Source organism: Sebastes umbrosus, chromosome 8 (assembly GCF_015220745.1).
Source record: "Sebastes umbrosus isolate fSebUmb1 chromosome 8, fSebUmb1.pri, whole genome shotgun sequence".
Classification (NCBI taxonomy): Eukaryota; Metazoa; Chordata; class Actinopteri; order Perciformes; family Sebastidae; genus Sebastes; species Sebastes umbrosus.
The window spans coordinates 32,368,845-32,385,979 of NC_051276.1; the positions used below are offsets into that span (position 1 = coordinate 32,368,845).

Below are 17,135 nucleotides of genomic sequence, written 5' to 3' on the forward strand. Positions count from 1 at the left end.
CGTAAGATTTTAAAGTTAAGTTGAGGAACGGGAAAGGGGAAAAAAAAAGGTGAATGCAGAGCTACTGATATCAAATGTGGTAAAAAGAAAAACTCTAAATGGGAAAGAAGAGCAGGAAAGGGGCTATACATTTGTCTACATAGCATGATAAATGAACAATGCCATTTATCATACAAATTGTACTAGCCTTTTCACGGCTTCCTTTGTCAACAGGTCCTTTGGTTGCCCTGTGCCCATATCTGCATGCATGGTGTCAGGTGTTTCACTCTTATCTACCTCCCATGGCGTGATCTTTAACTGGGGTTTATCCATATCTTCTGCTAAAGAAACTGAGTGAGAAGGGAGGCCAGACTGTGGCGACTGTGCTAAGGTGTCACAGCTTCCTGTTTTTGAAGTGTCTGTTGGTCCTTCTGTATCACTGGCATCTGCACTTCCAGTTTCTTCAGAACCTGGTGAAAGTTTCTCAGACTCTGGCTCACAAAATTCATCCGTAGGTTTTGGACTTTCAGACTGAGGTTGGGCTGTGACCACCTGAGGGGTGGATTCGGGTTTTGGAGGGTCAGAGTTCCCAAACATTGAGCCAAGTTTCATGCCAAACATAGATGATGGTTCTTCCTTTCCAGTTGGCTTTTCATCGTGGAAAATACCAGCTGAAAGGCCTTTAAAACCAGAAAAGAGACCACCATCTGTCTGTTGTGGCTGTGGTGTTGTACCAGTGGCTGGAGATGGAGTGGTGGAGAAAAGGGATCCAAATTTAGGAGCAGTCAGACCAGGTATTTCAAACATGCCCTTTGATTCAGGAGCCGGGGGTGGTGCAGCTTTGTCAGACACTGCAGAACCTGTCCCCACTACATGCTCAGCATGCTCATCATCCCCTGCTTCTTTTTCAGGGAAAGCAGCTTTCATGGTGGACTCAGTCAGAGAACTTACTTCAGCTTCTGTTTTGTCTGTTCGTTCTGCCTCCTCCATTAATCCTTTTTCAGGGGCCTCAGAGTCCTCAGGGCTTTTAACATGTCCATCTCCAGATAAAGGTGTCTTCTCTGTATCTGTCTTTTCAGTGCTCTCAGACTCTGTGCCAGACTGTGGAGGTTCCTCTGATTTTGTTGTTTCAGGACCTTTGAATATACCAAATAGGTCACTGGTAAGGGATTCTGTAGCCATGCTGCTTGGAAGTCCAAAAAATGAGCTTTTCTGTTGTTGTTGTTGTTGTTGTTGTTGTTGCTGTTGTTGTTGTGGCTGACGAGGAGCAGGTGATGATCCAAAAAGTGAACCAGGTGAGCTTGAAAAAAATCCACCAACAGCTGATGATTTACTTGGGGCATTTGGGGTAGAAAACATAGACATAAAGCCAGAAAATGGAGCTGGTTCAGGGGGCTTCTGTGGTCCTGGCTGTCTTGGTCCAGCCATTCTTGGTCCAGCCATTCTTGGTCCTGCCATTCTTGGGCCCCCCATCCGTGGTCCTCCCATCCTTGGTGCACCCATTCTTTGTCCTGGTGGACCAGGCGGCCTTGCCATGCCTGGCCTGGGCTGTTGCTGTGGTAGAGGACTAGCAGGTACCAATGACAGATCTTTCAAAGGCCCCACAGCTTGAGATGTCATGATTTCTGGTGAGTTGGTACCAACAGTTTTTTCCTCTTCTGATGATGAGACCACCGCAACAGAATTATTGCTTTCAACAGGTTTCTCTAATCCATGTGCAGGTTCTTTAGTAGCTTCTGCAAGCTCTAGTTTAGCCTCAATTGGTTCCTTTGCGGTCTCGTCAGATGTGGATTTCAAGTCCTCTTCAATAGACTTTTCTGATTCTGAAACTGCAGTCTCTGTTGTAACTGCACTCATCACAGATTCTGCAGTAGGTTTCTCTGTAACTGCTATTACTGAATCAGCTACAGTTGCCTCTTCAGTAGATTTTTCCACATCTGCAATATAAGCTTGTTCATCACCAATAACTTCCAAAGGTTCCTTAGTTAATTGTTCCACATCTGCAACTGCTGTTCGTTCTTCATCAACTATTTTCAAAGGCTCCTCAGTTGATTTTCCCACATCTGCAACTGCTGTTCGATCTTCATCAACTATTTTCAAAGGCTCCTCAGTTGATTTTTCCACATCTGCAACTGCTGTTTGTTCTTCATTTATTTTCAAAGGCTCCTTAGTTGATTTTTCCACATCTGCAACTGCTGTTTGTTCTTCATCTATTTTCAAAGGCTCCTCAGTTGATTTTTCCACATCTGCAACTGCTGTTTGTTCTTCATCTTTTTTGAAAGGCTCCTCAGTTGATTTTTCCACATCTGCAACTGCTGTTTGCTCTTCACCAGCAACTTTCAGTGGCTCCTCAGTTTGTTTTTCTACCTCTGGAATTGTTATCTCCCCCTCAACAACAGCTTCCCCATGTCCCACGCCAACCATATCTGAACTTGTGTTTTTGTCCGTGTAATCCATAACACTTTTCATTTGCATATCATCAGTTTTTTCAAATGGGCTTTTGATGGCAGAAATGGCAGTTTCATCACCTGTGCTCTTAATTTCAAAAGTATCTGTTTCTGATTCAGCAACTTCTTTCTTAATATCTGCTGTATCTTTTATTTCTTTATATTCATTTTGGATGTCTGACTGTTCTTCACTTACTAATTTTACAACTTGAGATCCCTCTTTCTCTAGTAGATTACCAGTCACATTTGGTGTGTCTGTGATAGAAGCTTCAACCACAACAGAGGCATTTTCATCATAAGAAAGGTGTTGTTGCATTGTGGCTATTTTGTCCATCTCCAGATGTGGATCTGTTAGGGGAACAGAATTTTCAGTGGTATCATTATTGGTGTCCAAGGTTGACTCTTGACCATCTTGGCATGCCTGCTCTACTTGGAGTTCCACCTTAACTAATGATGTAGAAGGAGGCTCAGAAGGTACATTTTCGATGGCCTCAACAAGGTGATCGTTTGCTTGTTTTGAAAAATCTTTTGTGTCCATGGGTTTCACTTGTTCCGAGACAATTGTTTCTGGCTCTGTCTTGGTTTCCTCCATAAAAGACATTCCAAATAGGCCAAACCCAGTTTTAGATTTGTTACCATCAGAACTCCCGCCAAGTGAAAACACAGAGGAAACTTTGAAACCACCCTCTGATTCAGGTGGGTTAGAAGCTACAGGATGTGCTTCTGATTCTTGCTGGTTTTGTCCACCAAACATGGAGAAAAGTCCTTTTCCTGGGGGCTCTGAACCTCTGGATCCTGGTTGTGTAACTGTTGGTCCTGGTGGGGGTATTCTAGGTCCAGTTTGGGACTGGGCACTAAGACCTCCAAACTTGGAAAACAAACCTGCACCAGGAGTTTCTTTATTTGTAGTAGAACCTGGGAGGATGCCACCAAATATAGAAGATCCAGTGGAAGGTCTTCTTGGTGTGGCACTTTCCACAGGGTGACCTCTGGGACTGGGTGGCTGCTGAGGTGCAGATGAACCAAACATGGAAAATAGGCCTTTGCCCGGAGGTTCTTTGGGTGGAGGACCTCTGGGTCGCACACTTCCAACAGTTGGACCTCTTGGGCCAGATGGTGGCTGACTACTAGATCCACCAAACATAGAGAATAAGCCTTTTCCTTGGGTCTCTTGTGAGGTTGATAGTGGTGGTGGGTCTTTGGATCCAGGTGAAGATGGGGAATTTGACCCACCCAACATTGAGAGTAACCCTGTACCAGGAGTGTCTTTGGTGGATGACCCAGGAAGAATGCCACCAAGTATTGATAATCCAGTTTGGGAGGCTGTCTGCTGTGGGGTTGCAGTGGGGCCACTAAACATAGAAAATAAGCCTTTTCCTGGTTGCTCATTAGGTTGTTCTGCCTCAGGCTGATCAACTTTGACAGCTAAACTCTCCTCCTTGGAGGCTGTGATTTCCTCTGTGCAAGGTTTGACAGGACTGGACTCAGGGCTAGATAAGGAGACATCCCTCTCAGTTTTTTCATGAAGCTGTTGAACACCTTCAGGAGATTTTGCGTCTGAGGCAGAAGATACTTCTTTCAGTGATAACTTCTCAAGTGTCTGAACTTCTTCAGGCAATACAACATCTGAAGTTGTGCTTTTAGCCCTGTGGGCTAACTCTTCAAGAGTTTCAGTACCTTCTGGTGCTGCTGCCAGAGGTTTAACTACTTCAAGTGGTGTTATGTCTGGAGCTGTTATTGTTATGTCCTTAGAAGACAGCTCAAGTGGCGGCTCATAAGCCTCAGTTGTCTCTGCTTTTACTTCAGCTTCTGAGAGGGTAGCGTCTATGGTTGAGCTTTTCTTTGTCAGGATGTGCTCTGGTGAATAGGTCTTAGCCTGCTCTGATTCAATGAATGCTTCTGTGCTACAGATTTCTGTAGCCCTTGCATCCTCAGGTATATCAGACTGTGCAACAATATCAGCAGGTAAAGAATCCTTACAGTCTGGTAGTGTTACTGCAATGAGGGTGGTATCTTCAGAAGCACTGACTTCTGGCAGTTCAGGTTTGAACTCATGTTCAATTTTCTCTTCTTCTGGTGTTGCTGCTGAGACAAATATATGTGGTAGTCTAATATAAGGTTTCGTCTCATCTGGTCCGATTTCTGTATCAACAGGAGGTACCTTTGAGGAATTAATGCCAATGTAGATTGACGTTGGATGGCAGATTTTCTCCTGTGGTATGTTAGCTACAGTAGAGACCTCACCAAATCCAGTGTTGACATTCACAGATTCTGTGGATATAGTTTGTTTGGTTTCTTCTGAATGTTGCTGCTGTGACATGCCTGATTCAGATAAAGCCATGTTATCTGTTATAACCTCTTTGGTAATTGCTTTAGATGTAACCTCTGACAATGTTTCTGAAAGTTCTACTGAACCCGGCGTCTCTCTTGGTGGGCTTGCATTTAGTGTTTCCAGTGGTTGCTGACAGTCTTGAGAAATAGACTTGAAACCATGCATTGGTGACTCGTTGGAGGGAGAGACCATAGGTGATATCATTGGGGATGTTTGAGGGCTCACACCACTTGACACTGAACTTTGTCCTTTGTATTGTGATTCAATAATTAGTGATGGCGCCTGAGCCAACTCTGTCTGATTGTTGGATAATTCAGATGGTGAGGAAGCAAGAGAACTTGACACAACAGGCACCTGTGGGCTTAAATTAAGTGACTCCGGTATTTTAACAACAGGGGTTTCTGGGGCAGTAGTCTGTGTTGGAGTAACTTGCACTCTGTGGTCCACAGGTATAGACACAGTCTGAGTGTGGTGGGGCATAACAGCAACTGGTTTTGTACTGACAAAGGGTTGTGAACTTGAACCACTATATAATGAAATCAAACCCTTAACAGAGGTATGTTCTGCTGGTGTTGGAGGTACCTCTGGTCCTTGCATTTCAGCTCCAGAGCCCTGGTTCAGATAACTACTCTTTACTTGTTTTACAGGCATTGGGCCATGTTTTGTGGTGGGTTGGGTTGCAACTGCACTAACCTCTGATACATGTTGAATTGGAGCCACAGTACTTGTGGATACAGTTTGTGTCTGAAATTGCTGAACAGTGATAGGGCATTGGCTTGGATCAGGTTGTTTTGAGAGTTGAAGAGGTTCTTTTGTATAATAGTCGGTTGTTGCACTGCTCTGCACTGGCTGTACGTCAAAAGACTGTAGAGAAGGATGAGTTCTGTGTCTATCATGTGCTTGCTGAATAACTGAAGTAGGCAAAGACTGTGGGGTAGGAGCAGGTTGGGAGCTACCATACAGTTGCTGGGTGGAAAAAGGAGGCAATGCCTCTCCATTACTAGTCATTGTTCCACTATTTGATGGGTATTCCTCAATGCTCTCATAGCTTTCTACAGTTGGCTGCTTGATAAGAATCTTGGGCCTAAAGGTCATGTCATGCTGAACAGTTGTATCTTGTCTTTGCAACTTTGGAGCTTTTGGTTGAGATTCAGCAATGGATGAAGTCCAACCAATTTCCACACCAGGTTGTTGGTATTGCTGTTGTGGGACTGAATGTTGTGTTTGCAGCTGAGGTATGTTTGGAGGCAATTGATCAGGCTTCTTGTATTCAACCTGTTGATATGCACAGTTTAGTGAGAATGTAGCAGATGCATAGTCCTGCATAGCCTGGGGAGCTAAATTCTGAAGAGGCTGTATCTTCCCTTGAATAGGCACCAAAGAGGAAACTGAAGTATTCATTGGGGCAGAGTTCAATCCCATTTCTGACTGCCTTCTGTAATGTGAGTGGTAAGGGGTGGTGGCCTGTTTATCAGTGGAATATTCCATAGATTGTAGTGACTTCTGAGTTTGAGAAAATGCTGCATCTTCTCTGACTTCCTTAGAAGTGGGTGGAGGCATATATTGCTGCTGATTGTAAAGATTACTCTGACAGAGAGAAGACACATGAGGAAAGGATAGATCCTTCACATCTTGAAGACCGATAATTGTAGTTTTGTTTTGGGGATCCAAAGTTAGGTCAACAATACCCCGTATTGTTTTCGTTTGCAATTGCCTTCCAGTCTGCCCTCTTTCAAACATTTCTGTCTTTACTTTGTTATTGGTGAAATTCATGGGCTGTCCATCCTCTGGTTCAGTGTAACTACATGTAATGTTAGTTGTATTTAGGCTATCTTTTGCAGAGAAGTCCACTGGCTTATTTTGTTGGTGTGTGTCCTTGTAGGTGGTCCTTGTGCCAGAAAAGACCTCATTACTGTGGTAGGTAGATATCTGCCTGTGCAGTGTCTCAGTTGTGTTGACTCCACTCAAGGCATGTATTCCTTGTTGATGTGCACATTGCTCCTCTATGAGTGGTACACCATCAGAACCATTCATTGTTACAGTTGCCGTGTTTCTGACCAATGACACAGCTTCAGTTGACAAGGCATCTGGAGCAGTTTCAGATTGTTTCTGCTGTTGCTGTGGTTTGGGAGACATATCTAGGAAGCTTTTGATGGAGTTGGCAGGTGCTGATGGTCTTTGATCTATTTCTCGAGATCCACTATGCACAAATCCTTGTTGCACCTGTTCTTGTGGTCCTACATGTGTTTGTTTCCTTCTAGGTTGGTCCTGGGAGGGGTGTGTTTCCACAATTAGTGGAACACCAACATAATTTCTTTGAGAATATGCAAATCTTGATGGCCTTGTCCTTACCAGTGATACTGGATCTGAATAGTTCAGCACTGTGTCCGATATACATGTCTTTGTTGACATATCTAATGTGTCGTTCACAGAGTTTGCTGGAGCTGTAGAGAATGGATAAGGTTGGATAATAGACTGTGACACATCATTGGTCACACTTACACTGTAGCATTGCACTGTCATACAGCTGGGAAGTGGTTCATGCAGAACAGGGACAATGTTTCTATCCAGGGTTTGCCGTTTTTGTACAGGGATCAATGTTTGAGGTTGCTTCTGGCACGTTGAGTCCAGTGGTGTTGGTTCAACTACCAGGGCGATACCAACAGAATCTTTTCTGGCAACTTCTCTTGCACTTGGCTTGTTGACAAGCGAAACTGCTTCACTTTGAGTAGACTCATATTCTGGCATTGTTGTTCTCACTGTGGCTTGGGATGGCTTGGGTGACATATCCAGTGCTGTAGCTGCGGCAGGTTGTGTTGAAGTGGATGTCTGATGTATATGAACAGGGTCTGAGAACTGTAAACGTGAGTGATTTGGCTGTGCAAAAACGCCAGGTTCGCTCTGCCGATAAGGTTGGATAATGGACTGTGACACACCACTGGTTTCATCGACACTGGGACACTGCACTGTCATACGGCTGGGAAGTGGTTGATGCAGAACAGGAGCAATGTTTCCATCCAGGGTTTGCTGTTTTTGCACAGAGATCAAGGTTTGAGGTTGCTTCTGGCATGCTGATTCCAGTGGTGTTGGTTCAACTACCAGGGCGATACCAACAGAATCTTTTCTGGCAACTACTCTTGCACTTGGCTTGTTGACAAGCGAAACTGCTTCACTTTGAGTAGACTCATATTCTGGCATTATTGTATAGTTGGCTTGGGATGGCTTGGGTGACATATCCAGTGCTGTAGCTGTGACAGGTTTTGTTGAAGTGGATGTCTGATGTGTTTGAACAGTGTCTGACAACTGTAAAGTTGAGTGATTTGACTGTGCAAAGACACCAGGTTTGCTCTGGCAATATTGTTGTTGATATATAATAGAATCTGAGTGGAATTGAGTCCTATTCTCAAACTCCTGCTGTGCATTTGCAGGGGAGCTGATCTTAATGTCACCAAGAGATTCTTGAGAAGGGATATCTACAACTAGTGGTACACCAACAGAATCTTTTCGTGCAAGTTCACGGGCACTTGGCTTGCCTCTTGTTAGTGGTATAGCTTCAGTAGGAGTGTCATCTCTTCTTACTTCCGGAACCACCTCCTTCAATTTGGCAGAAGATTTAGAAGTCATGTCTAGTGTGGCCGTGACTGTATTGGCTGGTGCTGTGGCTTGCTGGGTTGGTTTACACTTTTCAAGGGATTCAGATGACTGACTTGAAAGAGACTGCTGTCTTGGTAAGAATGCCCTCCTACTACCAGATGGAATCTCCTTTTTCGTAACAGAGCATGCTACCTGATTACCTGTAATAGTATGAGAATGATATTCCTCGACAGGTAGTGAATGAATATCCTCTGTTGTTTGTACCTGAGGTTCTGTTGATTCCCCTCTATATGACAAGTCAATGGATTCATGATGAGATAGATGATGACCAGAACTTGTTTCTGCCTCTTCAGAAGTTAATGGTTTTCTATTTGTCAATGGCAGTGCCCCACAAACAGGATCCTTTGATGGTACAACAGTTTGGTGGGTTGTTTTCTTTGCAGACATATCTAATGTAGCTTTAATTGAGTTTGCTGGTGCAGTGGTCTCCTGATGTTGCTGAGACTTTCCACTCGACAGACAGGAAGGAGGTGTAAAAATTGCTCTCTTACTGTCAACAGGAATCTGCTGTCTAAAACCAGTTGTAACTATTGGTGGGCTTTGCTGTATTTTTGAAAAATTCAGTTGCTGTCTCTGCGGGTCCACCTGTTTCCTCATCACAGGGCTTACCAATGGTGTGGTACATACTGGTTGCTTTGATCCAGGTTTTGCAGGTTGTTTGAGACCTCCATCCAGGCTAGATGCTTTACTGGAAATATGAGAAATTGAAGAGCTTCTTGTTGCCGATAGCATTACGTTAGTGTCAGAACTCTTTGGTAAGTCATCGGAAGATGTATGAGACGATTTGGATGAAATGTTCATTGCACCTTTGCCAGAGGCTGTAACACCAGTTTGCTTTTTCTCAGTTATAGAGGTACTGTGGGAGGCTAGTGGTCTTTGGGTATGTATTGTAGAAGAGGTATGACCAACTCTAACTTGTGGACTGGACAATCTTCTCTCTGATTTGTTTTGTTTATCAACTAGCCTATAGTTGGTCTGAGAAACTGTTCCCTGAATTGGAACTCTTGGACTTTGCTGTAATGTGGGATATGTGGGATATTCTGAATCAGGCCATTCAACTTCTTCTTCCTCAATCTGTTTAGTAAGATTTACAGCAATGGTCTTGTCAGTCAAGTCCGCACTTGTGTTAGTATCCATCTGCTTCTTCTCTTTGAATCTTTTCATCTTGTACTTTGTAAAGTCAACCAGTTCATCTTTTTGTATAGATTCTACGTTGGTATCTGTTCCATCTTTTTCTTTGGTATTTTTGTTTTTATTAATCATGGCAGAAAAATCTAGGACTTTATTGCTTCTTCGAGGGTCAATAGGAGTGCCAAAGGTATGATTTCTTTTGTAAAGGTGGGCATCATTACTTGAGCTCTCATTCAGTATATGTAACTGAGGTGTAACTTTCTGAGATGAATCTTGAGGCTGCTTTGGAGACGGGGAGGTTGTTTGGTCCACTGCTGAGGTACTGCTGACTTTGCTACTGTCACTCATTTCTGTGACTGTAGTCTTAATTGCTTGTGATAATACTCTGGGTTTGTCTGCCTGAGATGGCTGCCTTGCAAGTTGGGGTCTCTGTGGAGAAACAGGAGGCAGAACTACAGTTCTAGTAGATGTAGTGGGTAAACTCCTAACAGCAGTTGCCTGTTCTGAAAGAGATGAAGAGGCTTTAGTAGCAGTTGGTGGTGTAGGCAGTTTCCTTCCTAACTGTACTGGTATTTTTGAAGATGATGGGGTCTCAGGAAGATTTCTGGAATTTTTTGAAGTCTCTATAACCTTGCTAGACACTGATGGTGATATAGCAGGTGTTGAGGATGGCAGTATATCAGCTTTGCTTTCTTCGGTTTTAGGAGACATTCCAGTTATTCCTCCGATAGCTGAAGATATGGAGTTTGACTTTTGTTTTGGTTGGTCTGCAGGTGTATCACCTGCATTTGAAATCCTGATTTCAGGGACTGGGTTGCGTCTGTTTGGAGAGATTTGTGTTGAATAGCATCTTGGAGCAGGTGCAGGTGAGACTGTAAGCACATCTTTTATCCCCTGATTCTTCCAGTATGGCCCTCCATGTCCCCCTTTCAGTGACTTTAATGTAAGATCAGCTGCCTCCATTGACTCCTCTTGACAGCTATAGCCATTTTGTACGGATTCCACCTTAATCTTTTTAAGCTTGTACACACTAAAGTCTACAGGCTGTTCTGCTTGAGAAGATATAGATTCCTGAAACATTTGAGAGAAGCTTTCCAAATTCATGTTCATTATTCTTTCACCTTTTTCAAGTGCGGACGTAAGGTCCATGGGTGCATCTGAAAGAACTAATTTATTCTCTCGCTGGCCTGGAATCCAGAAACCTTTATCTTCGGTGCAGAGGGGAATTTTGAAACCACAAAGGGTCACTTTGTCCTTTTCATTTTGTTTCAGAATGTTAGCAATATTTTCAGTGATGTTTCCTAGAGCTTGTACATCCTCTGGTGCAGCACAGGCATAGAGGTGTCTACCAGCTCTGTCTGTTAAGAGGGAATAAATGTAATCCTCATCTGTATAGACATAATATCCACAGTCCCCAACCTCAGCTGGCCACCACAACCCTTGCTCCAATAGTGAAAGCCATTGTTGATACCACTCAGCATCCTCAAAGAGCATTTCATCATCCACATCCCCTGTAGTTCCTGCAGACATGCTTAAATCCATAGCGCCATGTGTTAAATCCATTGGACCCTTTTTTGTGGCAAGTCGTTTTAAAAACTCAGTTGCTGATTTCAAACCAAATTCTTCATCTTTTACACCACTACTAGCACCACTTTTTTCCACTACTTTGCTGAATTCCTGTACACTGCATTCTGCAAGCGAATGGCATCTACTTAACCGTGTCTTTGTTTTTTCCATGGACAGATTTAGAGCACTACTTTCAACAATCCAAGGTTTTCTTTTGCTATCAAGATTATTCAAATGGTCACAGCTACTCCAGGGTTTCTTGTCTATGCAACTCATATCAAACAAAACAAGATCTTCTTCTGGCTCAAGAAAGCGATTTCTGCTCTCAAAAAGCTGGGCGTCAGCATCCCTCCAAGGATGTGAGGGTACATTGAAGTCACTAATATCCATTTCTATAGGATTTAACCATATGTGATTCTCCAATTGAGGTGCTCTAACAGTTGATGGTATATTACCATGGCATGCTTGGTAGCGTTCCTGACTTTGAGTGGCAAGGGCTTCAGCAAGGGCATAATCATTGAGTTGCTGCCACAGAAGAGCTTCTATGAGACACTGATGCTCATAGAGCTCTGGTGGAATAACACCATACTCTGCAAAGTTGTATAAAAGATCCTTGTAACCATACTCATGTGCTGTCCCATACAAGAGACGTTGAATTTCATCAAGATAAGATTGGGTTGGGGAAATTGTCGGATCTTGCCAAACCTGAGATTGCAGAGGTTCTGTAACAACAGCAGTTGTGAGTGTTGCTGTACTTGAAGAGATATCCTCCCTACTCTTTGGTAGTAAACGATCAAGAAGGCCTTTTTCAGTTTTCTTTCCAGGAGCAGAAGTGCTACTGTCACTGGGGCCTGTTTTGAAAATGCTGGATAACAAACCAGGAGACACGCTACTTGTACTAGTTTTTGGTTCCTCATTCCCAAGCTGAGGGGTTGATGGCTGCTGTGTCTTTGACGATGGCTCCTCTGTGGCACTAAAAAGACCTGAGAGGAAACCTTTTTGAGCTGGACCTTTTAAATCCTTATCTGTGGCCACATGTTGGGCTGAAGGCATCTCTACTGGTTTGGTTCTCTGAGTCTGTGGTTGCCCCTGTCCTGCACATGGCTGATGTTGTTGCTGTGTTGTTTGAAGGTTCACCTGATCAGAAGGTGATGATGACTGCTCCACAGTACCTGAAATTTTGTTCATCAGGCCAGAGAATAACCCCCCTGATTCAGACTGAGCTGGATTTTGCCCTGATTTAACCGATGGTTGACCTGCCTGAGCAGGTTGAGGTGACTGTTGTTCCTGTGGTACATTTTCTCCAGAAGCAAGCTTCAGAATACCTGAAAGCAAGCCTCCACTTTGACTAGGCTGTTGGGTCGCTGTCTGTTGAGGACTTGCAATTTTGCCAGGCTGTTGCTGCTGTTGAGGTGATGTCTGACCAAACAGACCTGACAAGAATCCTCCTTGTTGACTGGATTGAGACGATTGTTGACCTGCAGATTGACCAGTTCCAACAAGGTTTGATTTATTTCCCTGTTGAGACCCAGTCTGTGGGGTGGGCTGTTGTGGTGCATTGTCTGTAGGTGCTAACTTATTAAAAAGCCCCGACAATAGTCCACCCTGCTGTGGCTCTGGTGCAGAGGCAGCGGGTTGTGGAGGTATCTGGTTTTGCCTCCGCAGAGGTTGTCTGTTACCTTGTTGGGGTTGCTGCTGGTTGGGATGACTAACAGGTGGCTGCTGCTGTGCTGGAGGAGTAGGACCCGTTGAAAATAGCCCAGAGAAGAAGCCTCCCTGTTGATTAGGTGGTTGCTGGGTCATTCTGGGGCCTGCTCTTTTTGCCTGTTGCTGCTCTGGTTGACTCCCCGCTGTAGACTGTGGGGTGCCTGCATCTGCAATTTTGTTGAACAATCCAGTGAGCATTCCTCCGGGACTACTCGGGGGCTGTTGTGGAGGGACTTGGTTTTGCTGTTGTAGGTTTTGTCTATTGCCCGGTTGCTGATTAGGTTGGTGCCTGGATGGGCCACCCTGTTGCTGGTTTTGTGAGGGCTGGCCTGGGTTTGCAGGAGCAGAGTCTTGGCCTCCAATACCGAAAAGACCAGACAAGAAGCCTCCTTGTTGAGGAGGTGCTTGCTGCACTGGTTTTTGGTTAGTCTCTTGAGCACCAGACTCTGATTGTAGCTGAGATGGAGTAGGATTAGGTTCCACGATCTTGTTAAAAAGTCCTGACAACATGTTACCTGATTGCTGATTTGGTTGTGTAGATTGTGTAGCCAGAGGTCCTTTTGGTGGCTGGGAAGCAGTTTCTGTGAGTTTCAACAACCCCCCAAACAATCCACTAGGTTGAGGCATTATTGTTGTTGCTTTTGGGTGTAGTTTTTCTGTTGTTTGGTCAGGCTGTTGCTGTTGGTTTTGTTGTTGATCTGAGACTACAGGTTGTCTCAATTGCTGGTCAGGTTGACCTTTCTCAGGGGAAGATTCTTCTGTTGAACCTCGTTTAATCAATCCCGACAAATTCCATGTTGACTGAATAGGAGGAGTGGTCCCTTGACTCAAGTTTTGTTCAGGTCCTTCTGTTTTCGCTGTATGGTCAGCTGCATCTGGCTGTGACTCCTGACTGGACTGAGTTGGTTGAGAGCCAGTCACTGTGTCAGTAGCTTTTTTCAAGAGCCCAGATAAGAGTCCTCCAGTAGGTGGCTGTGCAGCAACAGGTTGTCCTTGCGTTTGCGTTGGAATTTGGCCAGATTGGCTTCCTGACAATGTTGACAGTGACTGATTGGTAGGAGCAGAAACACTATCAGAGGCAAATTTTAAAAATCCAGACAACAGTCCTCCTGACTGTTGTATGGCAGAATTATGTTGTGTTTGGGGAGAAGACGGAGACGGTGATGAAAATAGGCCTGAAAATAGCCCACCTTGTTGAGGCTGACTATCCCCTCCCTGGGCTTTCTTGTCAGACAAAACATCTTCTGTTGATCCTGGGTTCAACAATCCAGAAAGAATTCCTTGGGCCTGTGAGGCTTGTGGTTGTGATCTGGCTTGTTCCACAGTGCTGGGCGGACCTTGATCTTTAGATGTGACGTCTGCTTCAAGCTGGACATCTGTTTTGCACTGGGGATCTTCTTCAGACAATGTTTGCTCTTGAGACAATTGTTCTGTTCTACAGACAGTAATCTCTGTGGTTTCAGGGACCATTTGTTCAGTATGTGGCTCAATTTGACCACTAGGTTTGGTTAGCATCACAGTGGGAGTAATTTGTGGTTTTGCAGGCTCCTTAACAGGTTCACTTGGGGCTGCTTTAAACAGGTTTGAAAACCAGCCAGTTTCTGTGTTTCCTTTTGGTACACTTTGAAGTGCAGCATGACTTGGAGAGGGAGTTCTTGCAGGGCTAGGAGATGGACTTTTTGGCTGAGCATTGACATCTTCGCTAGATGCAAACTTAAGAATCCCCGAGAACATGCCTCCTTCTGTTTTTGGTGGGGTTGTTGTGGAAATATTTTTTTCAGGAGGAACTGTTGATATGAGGGTAGAGAGAGATTTCTTAAAAGGACTGAAGAATCCTGTTTCCTCTGAACTGCTTTCAGGTTTTGGTTCAGATATTGTAGGGCTTCGTCTTTGCTGAATATCAGGTAGCTCACCTGATGACTCCGTCTCTGGAAGAAGCTCTACTGATCCACTTCTTGATTCTTGCACAAGCTCAAGTGATCCACTTGCTGTATCCGGCAAAAGATCAACTGATCCACTTCCTGAACCTGGTCTTGTCTCATCTGATAACTGTCGCTCTGTTTGTGAGCTCTCTCTATTAGGACTCGCGGATCTGGATTCATTGCTTGCAGCAGATGCACTTCTTTGCTCTGATGGCTGAGGTGATGGTTCTCTAGATGGCGGTGCACTGGAAAAAAGTTTCAAAGGACTAAACCTTCCTAACATGGATTCAAACCCGGATGTGGGTTGGTTAGCAGTGGTTGCACTGCCGTGTTCCTCTGTGCCAACATGTGTTGACGCCTGATCAGTGTCAGCTTGGCGACTCGGTTCAGAGGATGAATGAGGAAATTGCAAAAGAGACTGCAGGGAAAACTTTTTTTCTGTTGTGGGCTCCTGAGAGGCCGGAGGAACTATGGCTACTGGGGGCGAAGTACCACCACTTTTGGGGATAAACGAAAGCAGTTTTGAAATGCCAGACTCAGGTTGGGGTGATGTTTGGGAGGTAGGTGGATCTGGTGCGGTGGCACCAGAGGCCTCTGTGGCTTCAGTACTAACTTTAGGAATCAAAGAGAGCAGTTTTGAAATACCAGAATCTGCCTGTGGTGGTTGGGGGGATGGAGTTGTGGCAGGGGTTTCTACATCAGTGGTAGACTTTGATCCTCTGATTGTACTAAATAACGAACTCATGGCATTCTTTACTCCAGCTATGCCCTGCCCAACAGCACTGTCCTCCTTAACTTCAGGTTTGACTTCATTGCTATTACTGTCTCCAGGTTGCACAACTTCAGCATTACTAGTACTGTCTCCAGGTTGCACAACTTCAGCAGTGCTATTACTGTCTTCAGGTTGCACAACTTCAGCATTGCTAGTACTGTCTCTAGGTTGCACAACTTCAGCATTGCTATTACTGTCTTCAGGTTGCACAACTTCAGCATTGCTATTACTGTCTCCGGGTTGCATAACCTCAGCATCGGTTGGCAGTGCTGGGAGTTTTCTTCTAATTGGCTTAGGCAATAATTCATAGTTGTTGATTTCTTCCTCTTTTACGGCCAGGTATTTAGACACTGAGTGAACTAAGCTATGAAGTTCATCCATTGCATCTACATATTCATCACTTGGCTCCTCTACAGGAGACAACATAGGATCTTGTCCATGATCTGTTCTCCCTCTGCTTGAATAGCACTGTCCTCCAAAAGGTGACATATACTTGGTAGGGTAGTAGTAAGTTTCATATTCATAACTAGCATCCCCTTCAGTGAATGTCAGGTCATCTAGTTCCTCCTCAGATCCAAAAGAATACTGCAACTCATCTGAACCAACTGAGCCATAGTCACACCTCCCCCTGGTCCTTGCAGCCTCTTCCAGAGCAGCCTCTTCCCGAGCAGCCTCCTCCTCACGAAAAGCTGCATAGCTCTCAAGTGTGTCCTCTAAGGCAGTTTTGGCCCACAGTCTGGTTTTGTAAAGTAAACCTTCTCTGTCTGTCTGCTGGCGTAGCTGTTTGACAGAGGGAATTATATCAATTTCAGGAGGGGACGATTCATCCTCAAAGCTGCCGGCTTCCTTATAAACTAACCGCACTTCTCCGCTACCAAAGCCATGACTCTGTCTGTGTGGCCTGCCACTCGCCTCCTCCGTATCCTCAGGGGATATTGCATCACATTCTACTGTCTGATAGAACCGGCTACCTTTGGACTCAGTCGGGTTGTCACTGATCCGGTAGATGATGCTTTTATCTTCGTCCTCCCACATTTTCTGCTCAGCGTCCAGGTAATCATCCAAGACACCTGAGTCAGGCACTTTATATTTATTCTCCCAATCCTCCACACCCATACCTGAGTCAACAGGGATTATTCTTACTCCGCCCTTACTATCTGATCGCCTAGATTCAAGACAGAAAAGTGCCATGCAGGAAGAAGTGGAACACGATGCAAATAAAAAGAAGAAAGGAAAGGAAAGGAAGAGAAATTGAGCATTAGACAAAAAAACATAACACGCAAAGAAAATATTCATGCAAGTAAAGAAATAGAATAGCAAATGAAAAAGCAGAGTACATACAGTATATGGAAGGAAAAGTATGTTGTGCAAATTTCACAGTAATATCTCATAGTTCCTATTTTTGTCACAAAGTTGTGTTGTTGCTTATGCACATGAACAATTTACTCATATGCAGTTGTTACTAGAAAGTAAATTGCAACTCTTTGCTTTTAGTATTCCCATATTGTGGTTGGCTAACTAGTTGGTTGTAACAGCTTTTTCTCTCTCTTTGCCAGAGACTATTGTTTTCCCATGGCAACACTTACATGATGAAAACATCTATATTCGACAATCTGTAAACTGGC

At 44.4% G+C, this 17,135-nt stretch overlaps 1 protein-coding gene across 6 annotated transcripts in view; it reads right to left on the reverse strand.

The window, feature by feature from the left end:
* Positions 1-17,135, reverse strand: part of LOC119492936 (protein unc-13 homolog B-like) — a 199,330-nt gene that overhangs the window by 127,987 nt on the left and 54,208 nt on the right. For 5 of the 6 annotated variants that reach the window (XM_037777840.1, XM_037777844.1, XM_037777841.1 and 2 more), the window contains one exon: positions 188-16,675. The exons of the other annotated variant lie outside the window; for it this stretch is intronic. In XM_037777840.1, the coding sequence (XP_037633768.1) occupies positions 188-16,675 (16,488 nt within the window). The remainder of the gene's footprint in view (positions 1-187; positions 16,676-17,135) is intronic. 6 annotated transcript variants of the gene reach the window in all.